The sequence below is a fragment of the Mustela putorius genome, unplaced genomic scaffold (assembly GCF_011764305.1).
Source record: "Mustela putorius furo isolate JIRA1106 unplaced genomic scaffold, ASM1176430v1.1 tig00000174_pilon_pilon_pilon, whole genome shotgun sequence".
Taxonomy (NCBI): Eukaryota; Metazoa; Chordata; class Mammalia; order Carnivora; family Mustelidae; genus Mustela; species Mustela putorius.
Genome location: NW_025421304.1, coordinates 44,052,059 through 44,071,893, shown reverse-complemented (window position 1 = coordinate 44,071,893; position 19,835 = coordinate 44,052,059). Strand labels below are relative to the sequence as shown.

At 56.9% G+C, this 19,835-nt stretch overlaps 2 protein-coding genes across 7 annotated transcripts; both read right to left on the bottom strand.

Annotated features, from left to right (window-relative positions):
• Window position 1: 1 nt before the first annotated feature.
• On the bottom strand, window positions 2-19,586 carry CDK10 (cyclin dependent kinase 10). 6 transcript variants are annotated; one of them, XM_045076492.1, is made up of 14 exons: window positions 8,311-8,327; window positions 5,452-5,524; window positions 4,964-5,121; window positions 4,713-4,784; window positions 4,071-4,173; window positions 3,831-3,912; window positions 3,674-3,741; window positions 3,041-3,093; window positions 2,775-2,844; window positions 1,945-2,004; window positions 1,505-1,628; window positions 1,291-1,430; window positions 916-968; window positions 2-627 (listed from the first exon to the last, which is right to left on the bottom strand). In XM_045076492.1, the coding sequence occupies exons 4-14, from the start codon at window positions 4,729-4,731 to the stop codon at window positions 530-532; spliced, it is 870 nt and encodes a 289-aa protein (XP_044932427.1). In that variant the 5' UTR covers window positions 4,732-4,784; window positions 4,964-5,121; window positions 5,452-5,524; window positions 8,311-8,327; the 3' UTR covers window positions 2-529. The 6 variants fall into 6 exon arrangements, with proteins under 6 accessions (XP_044932427.1, XP_044932429.1, XP_044932425.1 ...); XM_045076494.1 differs by lacking the exons at window positions 4,964-5,121; window positions 8,311-8,327 and adding an exon at window positions 19,466-19,586; XM_045076490.1 differs by lacking the exon at window positions 4,964-5,121 and having other exon boundaries at window positions 8,273-8,480.
• SPATA33 (spermatogenesis associated 33) lies at window positions 10,309-19,816 on the bottom strand. Its single transcript, XM_045076498.1, has 3 exons — window positions 19,770-19,816; window positions 19,466-19,630; window positions 10,309-10,535 (listed from the first exon to the last, which is right to left on the bottom strand). The coding sequence occupies exons 1-3, from the start codon at window positions 19,804-19,806 to the stop codon at window positions 10,330-10,332; spliced, it is 408 nt and encodes a 135-aa protein (XP_044932433.1). The 5' UTR covers window positions 19,807-19,816; the 3' UTR covers window positions 10,309-10,329.
• Window positions 19,817-19,835: the final 19 nt, after the last annotated feature.

The following is a 19,835-nucleotide window of genomic DNA, read 5'->3' as shown; positions in this document are numbered from 1 at the left end:
ATGCCTGTAAGAAAACCTTTTATCTCTTGGAGTTCCTGTTAGCACCAGCTTGTGCCCCTTCCCCTCTGGGCCTCAGTGTGGGGACAGGGACAACCTATCAGGTGGGATATGACCCACACCTGATCTCTCCTTCCCATTCTGAGTGCGCCAGCTCTCTGCCCTTCCCCGGACAGATCCTGGTGATCAGCAACCATGCAGGGTCTCTGCATCCCAAGCCAGCAACAGCCACTGAATCGGGCCCAGCAGATGTTTCCTTCTGGGAAGGGAGGGTCCTGAGCTTTTACCAGCTGAGGCCATGGCAACAGGTGTCCAGGAGCGACCCGCCCCTTCAGGGCACATCCACCCACATCCACTCCCCATTCTTCTGGGGAAGGGGTATGATCAGCTGGAGCAGCGTGCTGGTCTCCACCCGCTGGAGGGGCTGGATTCCAGCAGCCCCGTGAGCCTGGACGGCAGAGGCCTCCCCGTTTGACTGCTGTTCACCGCTGGGCACCACGGTCGTGCCGGCCGAGCAGAGGGGCCCCACCTGTCACGGCTTACAGCGCTTGCCCTGACCCTCAGACGTGGCCGGGACGGCCCGCTTGTTGCGGTGGTGGGGGAAGGTAGGCATGAGCTCCGGCTCACAGGCTGCGGGGAGGAGTGCGTTTGGGTCTGAGAACCCCACTGTGCATCTGTGATGAACCCTGGGGTCCCCTTTCCCTCCACTCCCCTCAGGGAACAGTCTCTGTGGCCAAAGAGCACCCACATGGGCCTCAGCACACAGCCCCTGCCCGCCCGGGGTCTGCCGCACCACCCCTCAGGGGCTCGAGGAGCCGAGTGAGGCTGTGCCCCAATACACCCACCCCAGACAGAAAGGGCCACAAGAGAAGCCCCTGTGGGGATCAGTGGAGGTCGGGGGCTATGTGGGAGACTCACGCAGGGGCTTCTCCTTGAAGTACGAGCTCTCCAAGCCATCACTGGCCGTTGCCCTGCAGAGAAGGCCTCCATGTCAACAGAACCGCGGCTGCCACTGAGGCTGGTTTCCTCATACCCACCCAGCTCCACAGCCTCCGGCATAAAAGGCAAGTGGCCAGCAGGGGTCTGGGGCCCAGAAACAGATGAGAAACCCAGAACGGACTCCATGACCTGGGTGGGCAGGACCACCCGAACTGGGGGCCTGGTCCTCCATGTCTGTGTGTCTGTGTCTGGGGAGGGGGCATCTCTGTGGCAGCACGGCCGGAGTTCTGAAAACCCCTCCCGAGGGCTCGAGGTGGAGGGGTCCCCATTCCTAACCACAGGTCAGGTCAGCACCTTTTCTTGGGGTCGTACATGAAGAGGAAGTTGAGCAGGCGCAGGCCAGCCTCCGAGAGCCACGGGAACTTGTGTTTGAGGTTGTTGTACGGCTGCTTCCTCAGGCTGTACTGACCCACCAGGGGCAGCCTGGAAAACCCCTGCAGGGACCAGGAGCTGAGCATGGGGCTGACCCGGGCAGGGGGGCAGGTGAGAGCAGAGGCCAGGCACTCACTGGCCAGATGTTCTCACTGGGCGTGCCCAGCAGCTGCACAATCAGGTCCACCTGGTGGATCTCGGACGTGCCGGGGAGAAGGGGCTTGTGGGCCAGCAGCTCGGCCAGGATGCAGCCCATGGCCCTGCAGAGGACAGCAGGCCTTACCTCATGCACCTCTACTGAGGCCAAGGGCTGGGTCAGGACCGGGTGGAGCTTGGGAGGAGGTCACGATGGGACGCAACCCCGTCCCAAATGGCCCCTCTGGGTGACCATGAGGGCAGGGCCTTTCTTCTGTGGAAGCTACGTTCTCATGCTTCCTCTTGGGATCCCAGGCTTCAGCCCTCCCCCTCCTCCGGGCGCTGGGAGGCTGGCAAAGACCCCAGCCCTGCCCCTGCCAGCGCCCGTGGGACCCACCCCAGTCCGTCCCCCAGGCCCCGGGAGACACGCTCACATCTCACCACATGTCGATGCTGGTGGTCTGCGTGGTGGTTCCCAAAAGCAGTTCGGGGGCTCGGTACCTACAAACACAAGCACTCCCCCTTGTCCCCTGCAGTCAAGCCTGGGCCTCCACCAGCCTTCCTGACAGCCTGAGGCAGCCGGGGCTCCGGACGGCCAACCCCAGCTCAGACCGCCTCATTCTCTCAGCCCACCAATGGGGGCGACGCGCCCGGTACCAACAGCTTCGCTGGGCGGCTCCTCCAGGTCTACGTCAGCCCAGTGCGGGGACAGAGCTGGCTGCCGCATGGTGCGAGACAGAGGGCTTCAACACTCTATTGTTTTTTGTTTTTTTTTTAAGATTTTATTTATTTACTTGAGAGAGAGAGAGCGAGAGCGAGCATGAGCGAGGAGAAGGTCAGAGGGAGAAGCAGACTCCCCATGGAGCTGGGAGTCCGATGCGGGACTCGATCCCGGGACTCCGGGATCATGACCTGAGCCGAAGGCAGTCGTCCAACCAACTGAGCCACCCAGGCGTCCCAACACTCTATTGTTAACGACAACCCGGGTCTGTGCTTCTTAAAAGCACATGAGAAAAAACAACAGTCAGCTGCGCAAACCCCCCCATTCCAAAGACAGAAGCCGGACAGGGCTCAGAACCAGGCAGGGCCCTCCCACTCTGCCGCGATGTCGTGTCCCCCCGAGAGCCCCGCTGTCTCGGGAAGTTATCCTCAAGCCAGCCTGAGTGTGGGCGGCCGTCTGAGGCTCCACAGCCCTCAGGATCCTTGTGCTGCTTCAGCACGATCGCCCCCAAAACTGCCTCCACCACACACGCTCATCCTGAGGGACTCACCAGAGCGTGACCACCTTGGGGGTCATCGGCTTCACTGGGATGCCATAGGCCCGGGCCAGGCCGAAATCCGCTGTGACAAAGGCAGAGAGGCAGGAGAGGCAGTGTCACCCGGCGGGGTGGGGGGGGGATGGTGGCGTGTGCGCGCTAAGGAGCTTCCGTGTGCGAACCAGCTCTTTGCCCTCAGGGGACTGGCAAGCACTGACCTGCTCCCCGCTCCAGGTAGCCTCCCACAGACACCGGCCACAGCGCCGGCACCCAGCACCCACCTGTCTTCACACAGCCCTTATCGGTCATGAGTAAGTTGGACACCTTCAGGTCCCTGGGACAGAAACCGAACATCAGTGATCCCCAGGACATGAGCCCCACAGGCACCTGGGTTGTCACCATCACGGGCAGACTCAGAATATTGTCCTATACGTCCCCTGTTGGAACTTGGTAAACACGGGGACGGTGAGCACTTAAGGCCAACGTGCAGCTGGAGGACCAGCTCTCAGGACCTGTCTCGGGCCTGACACCCAGTCCTGTGCCCGTTCCCCACCCAGGGCTGTACAAGCTGCCGCAAGACACAAGAAGCTGCTGCTTGCACAGTCCTGCCCTGAGCCTGGAAGGCCCCCTACTGTCCTGGTCTGTGTGACGAGACTCCAGGAGGGATCTGTCCACTGCAGGATTTCTCATAGCTTTGACTATGCACCCATCGTCAGCTCCCCTGGGGGGAAAGCCTGGATCTTGCCCCAAGGAACATTTACAGAACTGCACTGAGGCCGGGTCATTTCCTCTCCAGGGGCCAGGACTGGGTGTCTCGCTTCCCATGGGCCACAAACCTGCCCTCCAGACACGCGTCCCATCGGGCCCCACCCTCCTGACTCCTGCCGCTCCTCCCCACCTGGGGCCCCTCCTACCTGTGGATGATGAAGTTCTGATGCAGGTACTGGAGGCCTCGGAGCACTTGCAGCACAATGCACTTGACCTACTCAAAAAGCAGGAGGCATCAGTTAAATGTGCCACAAGGTAGCTGGGACGATCGATGCCTCCACTCCAGGCCCTCCGGCCTCGCACCTGGGCCTCAGAGAAGGGTGTCGGCATGTTCTCCAGAAGGCTGGCCAGGTCTTGCTCACAATAACCCATCACCAGAAAGATGCTGCAAGAAAAGGGGAAGACACAGAGCACCCCTCACATCCTCCCAGGCAGGCCAAAGGGGTTGCAGGAGGCATGAATCTCGTGTGGATGGCGCACAGGGAGGAGACGGGCAGGGCAGGCTCGGCAGGGCCCAGTGCAGAGGACCAGCAGACCGCCTACCTTTCCAGGTGGTTCCCCACAACCACTTCCTTCAGCTCCACGATATTCGGATGGCGAAGGCGCAGGAGCAGGGTGATCTCTCGAAGGCTGCTGATGGGGACCCCTGCAGCCAGAGAGCCTCCTCAGTGAGCTGCAGCCCCTCCCGAGCAGGGCTCTGCCCACAACCTCAGAGACAATCAAGACCACCTGAACATGAACCTTTAACTCTTCCTTCAGTCAGTCATGTGAGACAGCATCCCTCTGTACTGACCACTCAACAGGACACGGGTCCACACGGAGCCCAGCCAGGCCCTGCCAGCAGAGGCAGCCAGAAAGGTGCTGGGGGGTAGAAATCAGGGGTGTGTGGAGCACAGGGCTGAGGCAGGGAGGGCTGGGTGGAGGGGTGAGGGCAGAGACAGAAGGTAGGGCCGCCACCACACGGAGGGGGAAGGCGAGCTGCGGGGGAGCTAAGGCCTGGAACACGGCGGTGGGGGCAAGGGGCCGGGAAGGACAGGAGAGGCCAGGCCAGCCTGAAACAGGAGGCCAGCCTCCCAGAAACAGGACCCCTTTAACCCTAACGTAGTGGCTCTCAAAATGAGGCGCTCAGGCCAGAGGTCAGCCTCGGAGAGCTGGCGCCTTTCTGCCCCTCCCACGTGGGCTCACCATCCTTCTCCTTGTCCATCCGAACCTTCTTCAGGGCAACAATCTCGTCCGTCTGGGTGTCCCGGGCCCGATCTGGAACGAAAGCTCATCCATGATGAAATCTTACTTGATCCCGCACCACACACCCTTATGCCACACAGGGGCCTCGTTGGGAACTCTGGGGGTTCCCCATTCTCTTCTTCTTGGTAACTGCATGTCCAGGGACACTAGGTCCCAACCGTGCAAGCCGCACTGCCAGCCCCAGTACACACATGCTCTCTGCGGAGTCCTCTCCCCTGAGCTGGGTACAGCTGGGTACAGGGTGCTAGTTCCAAGGAGCTTCCTCCAAGTTTTCCTCCTTAGAGTCAGGATGGAGGTCACCACTTTGCCTTCTGTCTGCTACGTTCAAGCAGCAAATAAGATACTTTATCTAGGAAAAAATGCTTCTTTTGTCCAAAGGAGGCTCTTCAAGGCACCCACGTGCGAAGCTTCCAAATCCTTATCTGTGTGCTGCACAGCAGCCTCCCCGCGGCTTCATGCCGCCGCCCCCGCTGCTTTTGGAAGCTCTAGGTCGTGCTGTAACAGTCCGCTCCGCTTGCAGCCACACCGGGAATCGGAGGCTGGCACTGGTGACCGTTACAGCACGGGTTAGAGCTCCCCGCACAACTTCGGCCCTGTGATGAGCGTTTGCTTCTAGCCCTAACACAGCTCCTGCTGGGACAGTCCCCTGCGCCCAAGGACGCCCATCTTGGCCACTTACACACAATGCCATAGGTGCCTTCCCCGATGCGGTTCAGCTTCTCAAACTCCTTCACGCTCCGACACCGTCCCAGCTGAAAGACAGGGGCCGGCAGGGCAGGGCTTGGGCAGCTAAAGGAACAACTAGAGAAGGATACTGAACACTTAACCCTAACCGAGGCGCTCACTTGTCCTCTGCTCACCAAACTAAGAGAGCCACACCCTTGGGCGCTCAGGTGAGAAAAGAGGCAAGATGCTACCGGGCCAGCAGACACTCGGGCTCTACCACACAGCCTTTTCCCTTCCGGTCCCACGGCCCAGACGTATGCTGTCCGCAAACGGCAACCGCTGGCCACATCTGGCTAGCAAGAATTAACAGGAAAATTTCATTTCCTCAGCTGCCATGTGTGTCGTGCTCCTCGGTGCCACATGGCTCATGGTAACCATCCTGGACAAGTCAGAAAGCAACATTTCTTCTTCTTTTTTTTCTAAGTAGGGTCCACACCCAACGTAGGGCTCTAATTCACATCCCCCCACAAGATCAAGAGTCCACAGAAAGAAACATTTCCACCGTCAGAAAAAACTGAGCAGCACCAGTCTGAATTATGCTCCAGAGATGGACAAAGCTTCCACCAAACGCAGTGGAAACGCTTCTGTGGCAGAGACTAACTGACCCCAACACCCAACAGTACTTCTTCCTCTGAGTTAGGGAACAGCCCGGGGGCACGTGGCTACCCAGCCGGTGGGGGTATTTCCCACCATTGTATTTTGCAGCTAGGCAAGTCCGTTTCAGTCCACTTTGGCCAACGGGATGTGAGCAGAGAGGACAAGGGCTTCGAGGAAGGGACTTCCTGATCAAAGGAAGTCGGCCGCCCACTCCTTTCCATCTCGGAAGCAGGTGGGATTTGGACCAAGTGCAGGTAGATCTACAAGACAGATAGCGAGTGCCTGGCCCTACCTTGTGGAAAATAGCTCCCTCTCCCTGGATGTTAGGGGAGAGAAAAATGGGAGAATTCTGAGCCAGCTCCAGGCCAGCACAGAGCCTGAATACTCAGGGCGCCTGGGGGGCTCCGTCGGTGAAGCATCTGCCTTCAGCTCAGGTCCTGATCCCAGGGTTCTGGGATCGAGCCCCACATCGGGCTTCCTGTTCAGTGGGGAGCCTGCTTCTCCTTCTGCCCCTGCCCCGCCCCTGCTCATGGTCCACCCCGCCCAAATTAAAATCTTTAAAAAAGAAGGCTGGACGCTTGACTGACTGAGCCACCCAGGCTCCCCTCAAGCCCACACTCGAGCCACTGCTTCTGGGGCTGCACTCCTAGCAGAAGGCCCGTATGCTAACACGCCTGCGTGACGAGGGACGCTTGCCTACGGACTGGACAGGCATGTCCCCTTGGCTAGAAGCGCATGCAGCAAAGCTCCCATTCCCGCAGCCCCTCCGGCCTTCTCCGTCATCAGCCTCCATCTCATTCCGTCCTACCACTCGGGGGACAGGTCGGAACCACTGGCACCGAGCGCCTCCCCGAGGGGGCTTTGGGCTCCTCTCGCCCAGTTCTTCCCCACATTCTCTCCCGGAGGACTCCTGGCGGGGCCGAGTCGCGCTGTTTCTCATCTCTGTGGCGCTGCCCCGACATTCTATGTTGGCACGCCAGGCTTCCCTGCCTCTCTGCACGTCAGAATCCTAGTCCCACGGACCAGCCCAGCAGAACGTCCTGCAAGCTGCCCCCAAGCTGGACACAATTCTTCCTCTGAAGTCCTGCTATTTCCGCAGCCCGAAGCGCCACGCCGGGGTGCTCCTCTGGGTGTCTGGGCTCCCATCAGGCCCCGCGGTCCTGGGAATGCAGTGGGCACCTGCTGCATGTGGGGGGATGCACCATGGCCTGAAGAACGCCACCGAGCGTTGGTGACCCTGACCCGCCTCTCAGAACGCCAGGTACAGCCCGGCCCAGCCCCCAGAGCTCCAACGCCGACTCCATACCCCCAAGCTTCACTCTCCCCGCCCTGTAACCGCCGCTGACCGGACCACACGCCAGGGCCGTATGCAGAGGCCTGTCCACTGGCCACTTTGCCTTCTGTCTGCTACGTTCAAGCAGCAAATAAGATACTTTATCTAGGAAAAAATGCTTCTTTTGTCCAAAGGAGGCTCTTCAAGGCACCCACGTGCGAAGCTTCCAAACCCTTATCCGTGTGCTGCACACCAGCCTCCCCGCGGCTTCATGCCGCCGCCCCCGCTGCTTTTGGAAGCTCTAGGTCGTGCTGTAACAGCCGCTCCGCTTGCAGCCACACCGGGAATCGGAGGCTGGCACTGTTGACCGTTACAGCACGGGTTAGAGCTCCCCGCACAACTTCGGCCTGTGATGAGCGTTTGCTTCTAGCCCTAACACAGCTCCTGCTGGGACAGTCCCCTGCGCCACGGAAGCGGCCGGCTCCCAGGCGGGGCGCGGCCCGGCCCATTCACAGCGCACCAGGAGAGCAGGCGGCCAAGTCGACCCCAGACCCCCGACCAAACCCCCCAGAGCCCAGAGCCCGGTCTTCACAGGCAGCTGGCCACGGGACAGCCGCGGGGTCGCCCTCGGCCCCGGCCCCTCGGCTCCCCAGTCCCGCAGCCCCGGAGCCCCTCGGCCCCCCAGCCCCGGAGCCCCCCCAGCCCCGGAGCCCCCCCAGCCCCGGAGCCCCCCCAGCCCCGGAGCCCCCCCAGCCCCGGAGCCCCTCGGCCCCGCCAGGAGCTCTGGGACGGTCGTTCGCGCCCGCGTCGGAAACCTCCACGCCTTAGCGCGACACTCAGGAGCCCCAGGGGTTCCAGGCCCGGCCTGCCGCCGGCAGAGCGCCCCGAGCGGCCCCCGACGCACCCTGTGCTCCGGAGGCACCGTGAAGAAGCCCTCCTTACGGATACACTTCAGACGGATCTGCTCCGGCTCGGACTCCGCGTCCCCCATGCCGAGCGCCGCCGCCGCCCCCCACCGCCGCCCCCCACCGCCCGGGTGCGCAGGCGCGGACGGGATTCTTCGGCGCCGGCGTGGGACGCACTTCCGGGGCGTTTCCCCGGGCGACGGTGACCGGGTCCCCTCTCAAGACCCCGGAGGGCCTCCGTCCTGGCGGGCCGCTCGCGCTCCCGAGGTTCCCGCCTCGTCTCGGTCTTCGGCGCGGGCCGCGGAGGAACGGCCGCCGGAGGAGGAGGCCGGTGGGCGAGGGCGGCCCGGACTCCGCGCTCCGGGCTGGTGCGGGTGGAGCGCCTGCGGGCCCGGGCGGGCCGACGAGGCGGGCGATGCTGGAGGCCGGGCGCGGGGAGGGGGCGCGGGGAGGGGGCGCGAGCGAGCGGGGGCGGGAGCTGGGCGGCGGCGGGGCGTTCGTGGTGCCGGGGGAGTCCACCCCTAGAATCCCTGGTTCCGACCTGTCGCCCCTGCGCTCCCGCCGTCTTCGGGTTCGCTCGCGGGCCCAGAGTCCGGGACGTCCGCACGTTGCCGCTCGCGGTGCTCGGGACGGCGGACCCCGCCGAGTCGGATCTCGGCTTCCCGCACAGCATTCGGCCGCGGCTCAGGCCGGGAAACGTGTCCCGAAGTACAAACAGGGGGGCTGAGAACGGGGCACGGAGCACTGCCTCCGACTGGAAGGACGGAGCGTGCAGCCTGCGCACCGTCCGAGGATCGACGCGCGCGCCCACGGGTACCAGACGGGGGGCCTCGGACTCCGGGAGCCGGTGAGGGTGGAAGGCCAGCAGGGGTCCCTGAAAGGCCCCTCCCTGGCGCGTGGGAGCCACAACCCCAGGAGGCTGTCAGCTCAACGCCCCTCCTCCCACAGCAGCTCTCACAAGGCCCCGCGGAAGTTGGAAGTGCCAGGTCCGACCCCTGCCCCAATTCCACATTCTTCGTCTGGATCGTCCAATACTCTGGGTCACCTTAGAGTCGGGGTAGGAGCTCTTGGGCCTCTCCTGGTGACTGCACTTCGCCCTTCTGGGACTTGATGCCTTGAAAGTGAGTCCCCAGAGGCCAGCCTATTTTCCAAGTACAGGGGACATTCTGAAAGACCCCGCTCCTAGAAGATAGATAGGATAACTAACCGCTTGTTTGCTTTTCTGTGAACCGCTGGCTTTTAGGCGTAAATTAGGTTATTAATTGCTCTTTTGCCCTTCTGTAACCGCTTGGCTTCTAGAAATAATAGAGACGCCATGATGGCATTCCTGCCTTCCCCCTTCCTGTTCCCCCTCCCTGCCTCTCTCCTCCGGCGGGGGCCCTCAGAACCAATCAGCCTGTTCCCCCTTCCCGCCTCTCTCTTCGCGCGGGGGTCCCCCAAAGCCAACCAGCAAACTCCACTATGCCTTTTTCAAAAGTTCTACCTGTCCACCAATCAGTTGCGCCCCACCCAAAACTTGTTTGTACCTGTCTATAAAAACCCGGGACCAGCCCAGCCTTGCCCAGCCGGGTGTGCTCAGCTAGCAGGAGCTGCTGACCACCCGCCGGCGCCTGCGTAACAATAAAGAACCTCTTGCTGACTGCATCCAGTGGCAGTGTTGGATTCTTGGGTAAGGGGATCCGCGGGTCTTTCAATCCCACTCGCTGCAACTGCAGAGCCCTTGCACCACGCCCTTCAGAAGTGGACAGCAAGGGTTTTAATTGCCCAGCAAGAGCGAGAGATGCTGCCTGCCGCTGGTTCATCGCCCTGCATAGCCAGTGACAACAGAGGTCGTCTAATTCATGGATCACCACGAAGTTCGGTCTCTGAGCCAGAGTCCCTCTTGCCCTCTGCCAAGCTGCCGGCAGCTCTGGGGAAGGTAAGACCAAGTTAGCCACTGAGAGGAATCTCATTTACGGAAGGGGCAACTGCAGCTTCCCAAAGGGCAGGATGGCCCTTCTGCCATCATGGCTGAGACTCCGAGCACAGTGAGCAATGCCAGCTACTCAGTGCTCGTTTATTCTCGGAAATGATAGGCATCTACGGTACTGGGGTTTCTGTGTCGGTAGTAGGGCGTCCATTCAACCTGCTCCTTAATAGTTCTCTGCTCGTCGCTTCCGATGGAACTGTAGCTGGTCAGAGTCTCTCTTGAGGCTCTAGTGATGATGATCTGTGGAATGACAACTGTCTTCTGGCTCGCCTTTACCTTTCCATCAGGGTTCTCTAGAAGGAAGAAAACATCCAGGTATTTAACGTGTCTGTGGAAAGGCTCTTCTACAAGGCGGACAATGCCTATGTTAGGGCCAAAGCAAAAGAATTCGATGTCTGGTTCCGGAAAAGGAGGGCAAGGTCACAAGCAGCCTGAACAGCGAGTGAGCGTTCCGGAGCTCTAACCAGCGAACACGTCAGGCGCGAGGGTAGAGAATACTAGACACTCTTTCAGGGAATAGAAGGGAGACACACTTCCACCATCCACTGTGGAGAGACCGAGCTGCCAGCCAGCTTCTGGGACAGACAAGGAAGGGGACAGAGAGAGAAAAGAAGCAGCAGGTTCTGCCCCAGAGGTGAAGGTTCAGATACAGTTGCCAAAGGATTCTAAATCTGGTTAAAAATAAAACCAAAAAAACCACCTCTCTGTATAGAACCTTATCAATGAATGTGGAATAATTAACGTTTCTCCTTTTAAAAAAAATTTATTTATTTATTTATTTTTTAAAAGACTTTATTTATTTGACAGGCAGAGATCACAAGCAGGCAGAGAGGCAGACAGAGAGAGGGAGGAGGAAGCAGGCTCCCCGCTGAGCAGAGAGCCCGATTGGGGCTCGATCCCAGGACCCTGGGATCATGACCTGAGCCGAAGGCAGAGGCTTTAACCCACTGAGCCACCCAGGCGCCCCACATTTATTTATTTTAGAGAGCAAGTGTGAGCAGAGGGAGAGGGAGGGAATTCTCAAGCAGACTCCCTGCAGAGCACAGAGCCCAACATGGGGTCAATCCCATGACCCTAAGATCACAACCTGAGCTGAAACCAAGCGTCAGATGCTCAGCTGACTTAGCCACCCAGGTGCCCCAAGAAGTAACATTTCTGGAATCAGCCACAACATTTTAAATTTAAGCTTACAAGGATTGCATAGGACTTGTGAAATGCCAAGTTTGTCAAAAGTTACAAAATACTTAAGCAGAAGTGCTTTCAGGCCTTCCCTGCTGCATCTCCCAGCCACCCCTCAACAGGGCTCCAGGTTGGAGGCTCAGGCCTCTGTTAAAGCCCGACAGAGTGCTCTCTGCACAGGTGTGTTCAGGTAGAGTTCGAGTAATCACACTATCACACAACTGTTCCAAAAATGCTACCATGCTGATCCTGTTGCTTTTCACTGTGCATTGTGCCCCACTTCAAATGCCTGGTGAACTCGGCCGCCTGGGGTCTGATGCTTCGGCCGCCTGGGGTGCAGTTCTCAGTCAGACATCATGGTGAGCCTAGAATAAGGACTGTGAATACCAAGCCACATCACTTCCTGAAGTAAGGCCTCTTATGAGCTCTGTTTTGCAGATGAAGGAACTGGGCACTGAGAGGTCATGTGCTCAAGGCAGCTGGTAGAGGGAGATGCCAGGGCGGGAACTCTGTCCGTCTTCATGGCCACACCCCCAGCTTTGATTGTTTTAACTACCAGTGAATGGCCCATGGCATATACTAGGCACTGAGAGTGTCCTTTTTATTTTTATAAGTCAGTCAAAACCTGCATTTCATATTTTGCATTTAAATTGGGGGTTTCGGGGTGCCTGGGTGGCTCAGTGGGTTAAGCCGCTGCTTTCGGCTCAGGTCATGATCTCAGGGTCCTGGGATCGAGTCCCACATCGGGCTCTCTGCTCCGCGGGGAGCCTGCTTCCTCCTCTCTCTCTGCCTGCCTCTCTACCTACCTGTGATCTCTCTCTGTCAAATAAATAAATAAAATCTTTTAAAAAAAATAAATTGGGGGTTTCATTTTTTATGTTAACTTACACATTCTTTTATATATTAAGACTAAAAAGCAACAGATACTTGATTTAAAACATAACACACAAGCAAAAATTGCATATGGAAGGATTCTTTTCCTTCCTTCTTTCCTTTCCAGTGAAAAAAGGTGTTCCCCGCACCAGACCTATAAAAACTGTTAACAGTTTTACTCTCTCTCTTTAATTTTTGGATTCATGTAGAATTCAAGTAAAGACTGAGGCAAAAATACTAAGTTGTTTTCTTGGTTGTCAAGTCAGTTGTCCCAGCATCAGAGTGAAGAAGGTTCTGTCTGTCTGCCAGGTCCTCTGTGCGGTGCGGGCATCATGAACACAGCCCGCACGGGATCGCGGGGCGCGGCTCGGCCGCTCGGCTCTCGCCGTAGGGGCGTCTTCGCATCAGTCCTTCTCACCCCGCCCATTTCCCAGGTTCCGGATGTTCTTACATTTTTATTCTCCCGGGTAGACTTGAGAGTGATTTCCTCCGGTTCCCAAAAGACCTGTGGTGTGTGAGTGTGGTCACTGATTCCATAGATTGAGAACTAACATCTTTACAGTTTGAGGTTCTCTAGTTCAAAACAAGACTTCTTTAATCTTAGAGTTTTAAGACTTCATTTGGGAACAACTATTTTTTTAGGGTTCTTGAGATCAGTACGTGTACTGATTTTCAGTTACTGCTGAACAAATCACTGCAAACTTAGTGGCTGCCTTAGAACAGCACATCCATTTATCATTCAAGTTTCTGTTGGTCCAAAGTCCAACAATCCTGCCCTCAGCCAGGCAGCACCCTCGTCTGGACCTGGGGCCTTAATAGCTCATTCAGGTTGCTAGGTAGAAGTCATTTCTTTATGAGTGAAGGACTAAAGTCCCTACTTTGTTGCTGACTGTTGGCAGGGGGTTGCTCACAGCTCTTTTCATATCAAGACAACTTAAAAAATTGTTTTAAAATTGAAATAATACCTGAGCAGGGACCCTGACATGGCGCTCAATCCCAGGACCCCGGGATCATGACCTGAGCCGAAGGCAGACACTTAACCGGCTTAGACACTCAGGCACACCCCACTTTTACCTTTAAAAAAAAAAAAAAAAGATTTACTTATTTGAGAGGGAGGGAGCAAGGGCGCACCAGTGAGAGAGTCCTCAGGCAGACTCCCTGTTGAGGACGGAGCCCTACTTGAGGCTCCATCCCAGGACCCTGAGATCACTACCCAAGCTGATATCGTCAGATGCTTAATTGAGCCACCCAGGTACCGCTGCACTTTTACCTTTTTTGTGTGTATGTGTATGTGTGTTACTATTTTTTTTTTTAATTTCATGTGAAATTCTCACTTTTACCTTTTTTAAAAAGGTTTCTCCAGGGGTGCCTGGGTGGCTCAGTCATTAAGCCCCACATCAGGCTCCTTGCTCAGCGGGGGGTCTGCGTCTCCCTCTCCCTCTCCCTCTGCTTGTGTTCCCTCTCTCGCTGTGTCCATCAAATAAATAAAAGTCTTAAAAATAAATTAAGAAAAAGGTAAAAGGCTTCTCCAGTTAGGTCCAGCTCACCCCGGATAAACTTCATTTTGATTAAGTCAGAACCAACGGATCGCTGACCACATCACAGGAGTGACATCCTGTCTCCTTCACAGGCTCTGCCTGCATTCAGGTGGGAAGGGGATCATACAGGGCTTGTTCACTGGGGTGGGGATCTTGAAATCTTCTCTCCCATATCACTGGACGTCTTTAAGGAAATTGGCATTTCCACCAATAGTATGTCAGGGCACTTGATCTGTTGTGTGGTATACTTTGACTCCTGTTTGCAAATACCTTTTGACTTTACCATTTGTTTATAGAGGGTTTGGAGAGATGTTTTACTTCTCAATGTAGTCAAGTCCTTCAAATATATCTTTGCAATATCTTTACTTGAAGCTTAGAAGGATGGTCCCTACTGAGGACACATACGAAAATATATCCTTTTGCAGTCACTTTTTTTTTTTTTTTAAAGACTTTATTTGACAGAGATGACAAGTAGGCAGAGGTAGGCAGAGAGTCAGGAGGGAAGTAGGCTCCCCGCCAAGCAGAAAGCCTGATGTGGGGCTCAGTCCCCGGGATCATGACCTGAGCCGAAGGCAAAGGCTTTAACCCACTGAGCCACCTAAGCGCCCCTTGCAGTCACTTTTTAAAAAACATGTATGTCGGGGCGCCTGGGTGGCTCAGTGGATTGAGCCGCTGCCTTCGGCTCAGGTCATGATCTCAGGATCCTCGGATGGAGTCCCGCATCGGGCTCTCTGCTCAGCAGGGAGCCTGCTTCCCTCTATCTCCCTCTCTGCCTGCCTCTCTGTCTGCTTGTGATCTCTGTCAAATAAATAAATAAAATCTTTAAAAAAAAAAAACAAACATGTATGTATTTGAGAGTGACAAAGAAACCAGGAGCAGAGGGAGAAGCAGACTCCCTGCTGAGCAGGGAGCCCAAAATGGGGCTCAGTCCCAGAACCCTGGGATCATGACCTGAGCTGAAGTCAGATGCATAACTGACTGAGCCACCCATGCACCCCCCATTGATCTAGTATTATACTGGAACTATATTAATTATTATAAATTTTTTAAAAAGCCTTTTAAAAGATTTTTTAAAAAGATTTTAAGTAACCTCTATCTTCAACGTGGGGTTCAAACTCAAAACCCTGAGACCAAGAGTCACACTACAAACTGCAGCAGCCAGGCGCCCCAATTTTGATACATTTTGAAACTTTTAATTTTGAAGCTATAAATTCACAGGAAGTTGCAAAAGTACAGAGAAGTCCCCATAGACCCTCACCCAGTTTGGCTAGCGGTCCCAATGGTAACCTCTTCTGTGACTACAGGGCCATGAAACAAGACACTGATTACGGCACAAGGTGTGTTCTCTGCCATTTTATTCCATATAAACTTCACAAAGATCAAGATACAGAACTGTTTGATCATTACAAAGACCCCCTCTCCCCATACCTTGATAGCAACACCCTCTCCCCCTGCAGCTCCCCACTCCCTGCCTTCACTAACCCCAAGCATGAGACCTTTTGAACTTGGCTTTTTTCGCTCAGTATGTTTCTAGTAGCTGATAAATATCCCACAAGTTTCTCTTCTTTTTCAAAAAATTATTGCAAATAAGCACACTCTACTCTTAAAGCATGGAAATACTCAGACAACGTGAAAATAGAACAGTGTCGGGAGTATGCACGCGTGTCACTCGGCTTTGACTGACATTCTGTCACCTTGTTTTGTCTGTCTCAGATTTGCAAGCAAATCTCAGACATAATTTTAGCCATAAATAATGCAATATCAATCTCTATCAAATAAGGATTGAGCATCACCACAAGACCCTTGTTACAGCTAAGAAAACTACCGTTGATTCCTTATTATCTAATATCTAATTTGGTTATCTCAAGAATGACTTAGCCCAGGCCCACACTATATTTGGTACCTAGGTCACTCAAATCTCCTTGTACAGCTCTCTCTGCTATGGACTGAATGTTTGTATGCCCCCAAAAGTCACGTGTTGAAGGCCTTGTCCCCAGTGGGATGGTATCTGGAGGTGGGGCCTTTGAGAGGTGAGCAGGCTGAGTTGAGTTCATGAGGGTAGAGCCCCCGTGATGGGATCAGTGTCCTTACAGTAGGAGGAAGAGACCGTGATCCCCTCTCTTCAGGGCAAGAAGGGAGCATCTCAGAAAACCATTCATCGTACCCAGGGTATGGGGTCCTCAGTCCTTAGGGTTTTAACAAATAAATGTCTGTTGTTGAAGCTACCCCTATTTTGTTATAGCAGCCCAAGCTGAGGAGGACACCCTCCTTTTTTTATGCCATTTTTTATTTTTTAATTTTTTAGAGGACAGGAAGGGGCAGAGGGAGAGAGAGAATCTTTTTTTTTTTTTAAGGTTTTATTTATTTATTTGACAGACAGCGATCACAAGTAGGCAGAGAGGCAGGCAGAGAGAGAGGAGGAAGCAGGCTCCCCGCTGAGCAGGGAGCCCGATGCGGGGCTCGATCCCAGGACCCTGAGATCATGACCTGAGCCGAAGGCAGAGACTTAACCCACTGAGCCACCCAGGTGTCCTGGGAGAGAGAGAATCTTAAGCAGACTCCACACCCAACACTGAGCCCAACACAGGGCTCGATCTCAGAACCCTGAGATCATGACCTGAACTGAAATCAAGAGTCAGACGCTCAACAGACTGAGCCACCCCTGCACCATGATGTCATTTATTTGTAGAAAAATTAGGGTCTTTTTTTTTTTTTTTAAAGATTTTATTTATTTGACAGAGAGAGAGACAGTGAGAGAGGGAACACAAGCAGGGGGAGTTGGAGAGGGAGAAGCAGGCTTCCTGCTGAGCAGGGAGCCTGATGCGGGGCTCAATCCCGGGACCCTGGGATCATGACCTGAGCCAAAGGCAGATGCTTAATGACTTGAGCCACTCAGACACCCCTCTTTTTTTTTTTTTAAATAGGATTTCTAGTATTTTGGAACTGGCTGATTGCAGATTTGTGGTGTATTAATCTCTTTACTGTCTGTATACGGACTTCGTAATGCAGTATTTTAAGTATATAGATAAGCAGCAAGACAAGATGCTATGCCCCCATCACAGGGCTCCCACAGTTAAAACCCACAATCAGACCTCATCTCTGGTACTTGGTTAATTGAAGGAAACTCTGGCTTCCCCAAATCCTGCCTTTTCCAAACCTAATAGGGAAATTCTTCAGCTTTAAAACACACCTGTGAGAGAAGACGCCCTTGCCCTAGTTTAGATGTTCTACCCGGCAGACCATGCGTCTCTTTTCCCTTCTGACTGTTGGCTTGTGCTCCTTGCAGGGCCACCGAGACCAGCGACTCGCCTCATTCATGGAGTCTTTCCTGGGTTTACTCAGTCTCTTTGCAGCACAGAATACCGTCGACTATTTTACCTTCTTTCTTTCTTTTCTTTTGAGACACTGTTTTATTCATCACCTTCTTTAAGAGTTTCGTTGCATTATAATTTACGCTCCACCTGTTTAAAGCTACCACTCAATGATTTTTAGCAAACTTTCAGAGCCGGACACCATTGCTCCGTTTTAAGAACATACCCATCACCTTCAGAAGATCTCTTCTGCCCCTTTGTGGCTAATCTCTGTTCCCACCCTTAGTCCAGGCTTCCCCTTATGTACATCTGCCTTTTCTGGACATCTCATGTAAACGGCACCATAGTATCTTTGGTCTTTCCATCTGGCTTCTTTCAGTGGGATGTTATGATCTGGGAGCTTGTCCACGGTGCAGCCTGTGTCAGGGGCGTGCTCTGCGTCACTGCTGAGACGTCTCCTCGCACGGAGAAAGCTCTTCGCCTTCCTTCTTGCAAGTCCATCCTCACTCTAGCTCCATGTCCAGCTTCTCTCCGCCCTCTGAACTGAGGGTGTGACAGACACCGTTGGCGTCTCTCCCCACCCCTGCCCACACCTGCCCTTGCTGACAGAGGTCCAGCCTCAGAATTTTCACCCTGGGGCCCATCCTAGCAATGCTGGGCAGGTGACATCCAGCAGGGGAAGGTTCTGCTCCCAAGAAAAATAGCCTCCCACGGACGGGACAGCTGTCTTGTCTACATGTGACACCGAGAGCGATCCAGCTCTCTGGGGACCGTAGGTACGGAGGGTGACAAAAGTATGCTCAAACAGTCCTTGACGTCACTGCCCGCTGCTGAGCAAGCCACCCTGAGGGCCGTCCTCCGACCCTTTCCTTGGGGAACACTGAAGCGCCCAGGAAAGCCGCATCTTGTTGGCTGTTCGGTGGCTTCCGGCCAGAAGGCTCCTGATAGACTGGTAGCATTCTCCCAACCTTCTCCCAGGACTCCGGCCCTTCCTGCAGTCTTCCACTCTTAGGCCAAGGTGAGCATCAGGATCGGAAGGCAAGCCTTGCTCCCCAGCCCAACACCCTCCTTGCAAATGGTTTCCTGCCCCTGATGGCCTCACAGGTGTCTCCGTCTGAGCCTGCCCATGCCAGCTCCTCTCTCCCCGCCAGGCCAGCCTTCCTCCCAACATCAACCCGTCAGCTGACTGTCCGTTCTCAAGGTCAGTGACACTCACGCCCTGGACCTCCCACATCTCATCCAACAGCAGGATCTGCTGGTTCTACATCCTGGATCCTTTTGGAATTCCTGCTGCCAGCGCCTCATTGGCTCCTGCTCCGTTGCAGCCCTGGGCCTGGGACAGGGCCCCTGCCACTGCCCCAACAGCCTCCACTCTGGGGAAGCCTGTTCCAAGGGACAAACCCCATCACCCCTCCTCGTTTAAACGAGTTTAACAATTCCACGTGCGCAACACCCGTGACAAAACGGAGCAAAGGCTTCTTATTCCGGCTGCGGCCTGTGGCCTCCCCTCCCCCGCATGCAAGGGTCTAGCACCCCGGCCGTTAGCAGAGCGAATGGATAAAGGGAAGCAACCTGCGCAGCCGTTTAACCGCTCTGCCCCCCGACGCCGCGGTCTCTGCATCCGCCAGCCGTGCACGTCCACGGCTGAACGCCGGACCGAAGCGGCCTTCCCGGCTTCCGCTGCGGGGCGCCGCGGGGCGGGAGTGCGCGGTGCGGCGGCGCGCCCCGCAGCCCCCGACGACTCGCGCCCCGCAGCCCCCGACGACTCGCGCCCCGCAGCCCCCGACGACGCGCCCCGCAGCCCCCGACGACGCGCCCCGCAGCCCCCGACGACTCGCGCCCCGCAGCCCCCGACGACGCGCCCCGCAGCCCCCGACGACGCGCCCCGCAGCCCCCGACGACTCGCGCCCCGCAGCCCCCGACGACTCGCGCCCCGCAGCCCCCGACGACTCGCGCCCCGCAGCCCCCGACGACGCGCCCCGCAGCCCCCGACGACTCGCCCCGCAGCCCCCGACGACTCGCCCCGCAGCCCCCGACGACGCGCCCCGCAGCCCCCGACGACTCGCCCCGCAGCCCCCGACGACTCGCGCCCCGCAGCCCCCGACGACGCGCCCCGCAGCCCCCGACGACGCGCCCCGCAGCCCCCGACGACTCGCCCCGCAGCCCCCGACGACGCGCCCCGCAGCCCCCGACGACTCGCGCCCCGCAGCCCCCGACGACGCGCCCCGCAGCCCCCGACGACTCGCGTCCTGGAGCCCCGCGGGGAGCGTCCCACCCCGGCGGAATGGGATGTCCGCGGGCTGCGGGCCGGGCACGTCCTACCTTGGACTTCGGATGAAGAAGGCCGCGCTCCCTTGGCGGCCGCTTTCTTCCCCGGGGGGCTCTCCGCGGGCCGGGTCGGAGGCTCCTCGGGCTCCGGGGAGCGCCTGTCCGTCGACCTCCCCCTCGTCCTCGCGCCGGGAGGGCCGCGCGCCCGGGCCGCCTCGCCTGCAACGCACCACGGCCCGTCAGCCGCGATCTCCCGCTCGGCTCGGGCTGCGGCCGGCTCGGGGCCCCGCGCGCTCCCGGCCGAGAAGGCCCCCGCGGCTCCCAGCCCCGCGCCGACGGCGGGCCCGCGCCCCTTTACCTCTCCTGGACTTGGGTTTGCTTTTGGACAGTCCCATAGGGGAGCCCCCCGCCCCCGCCCGCCGCG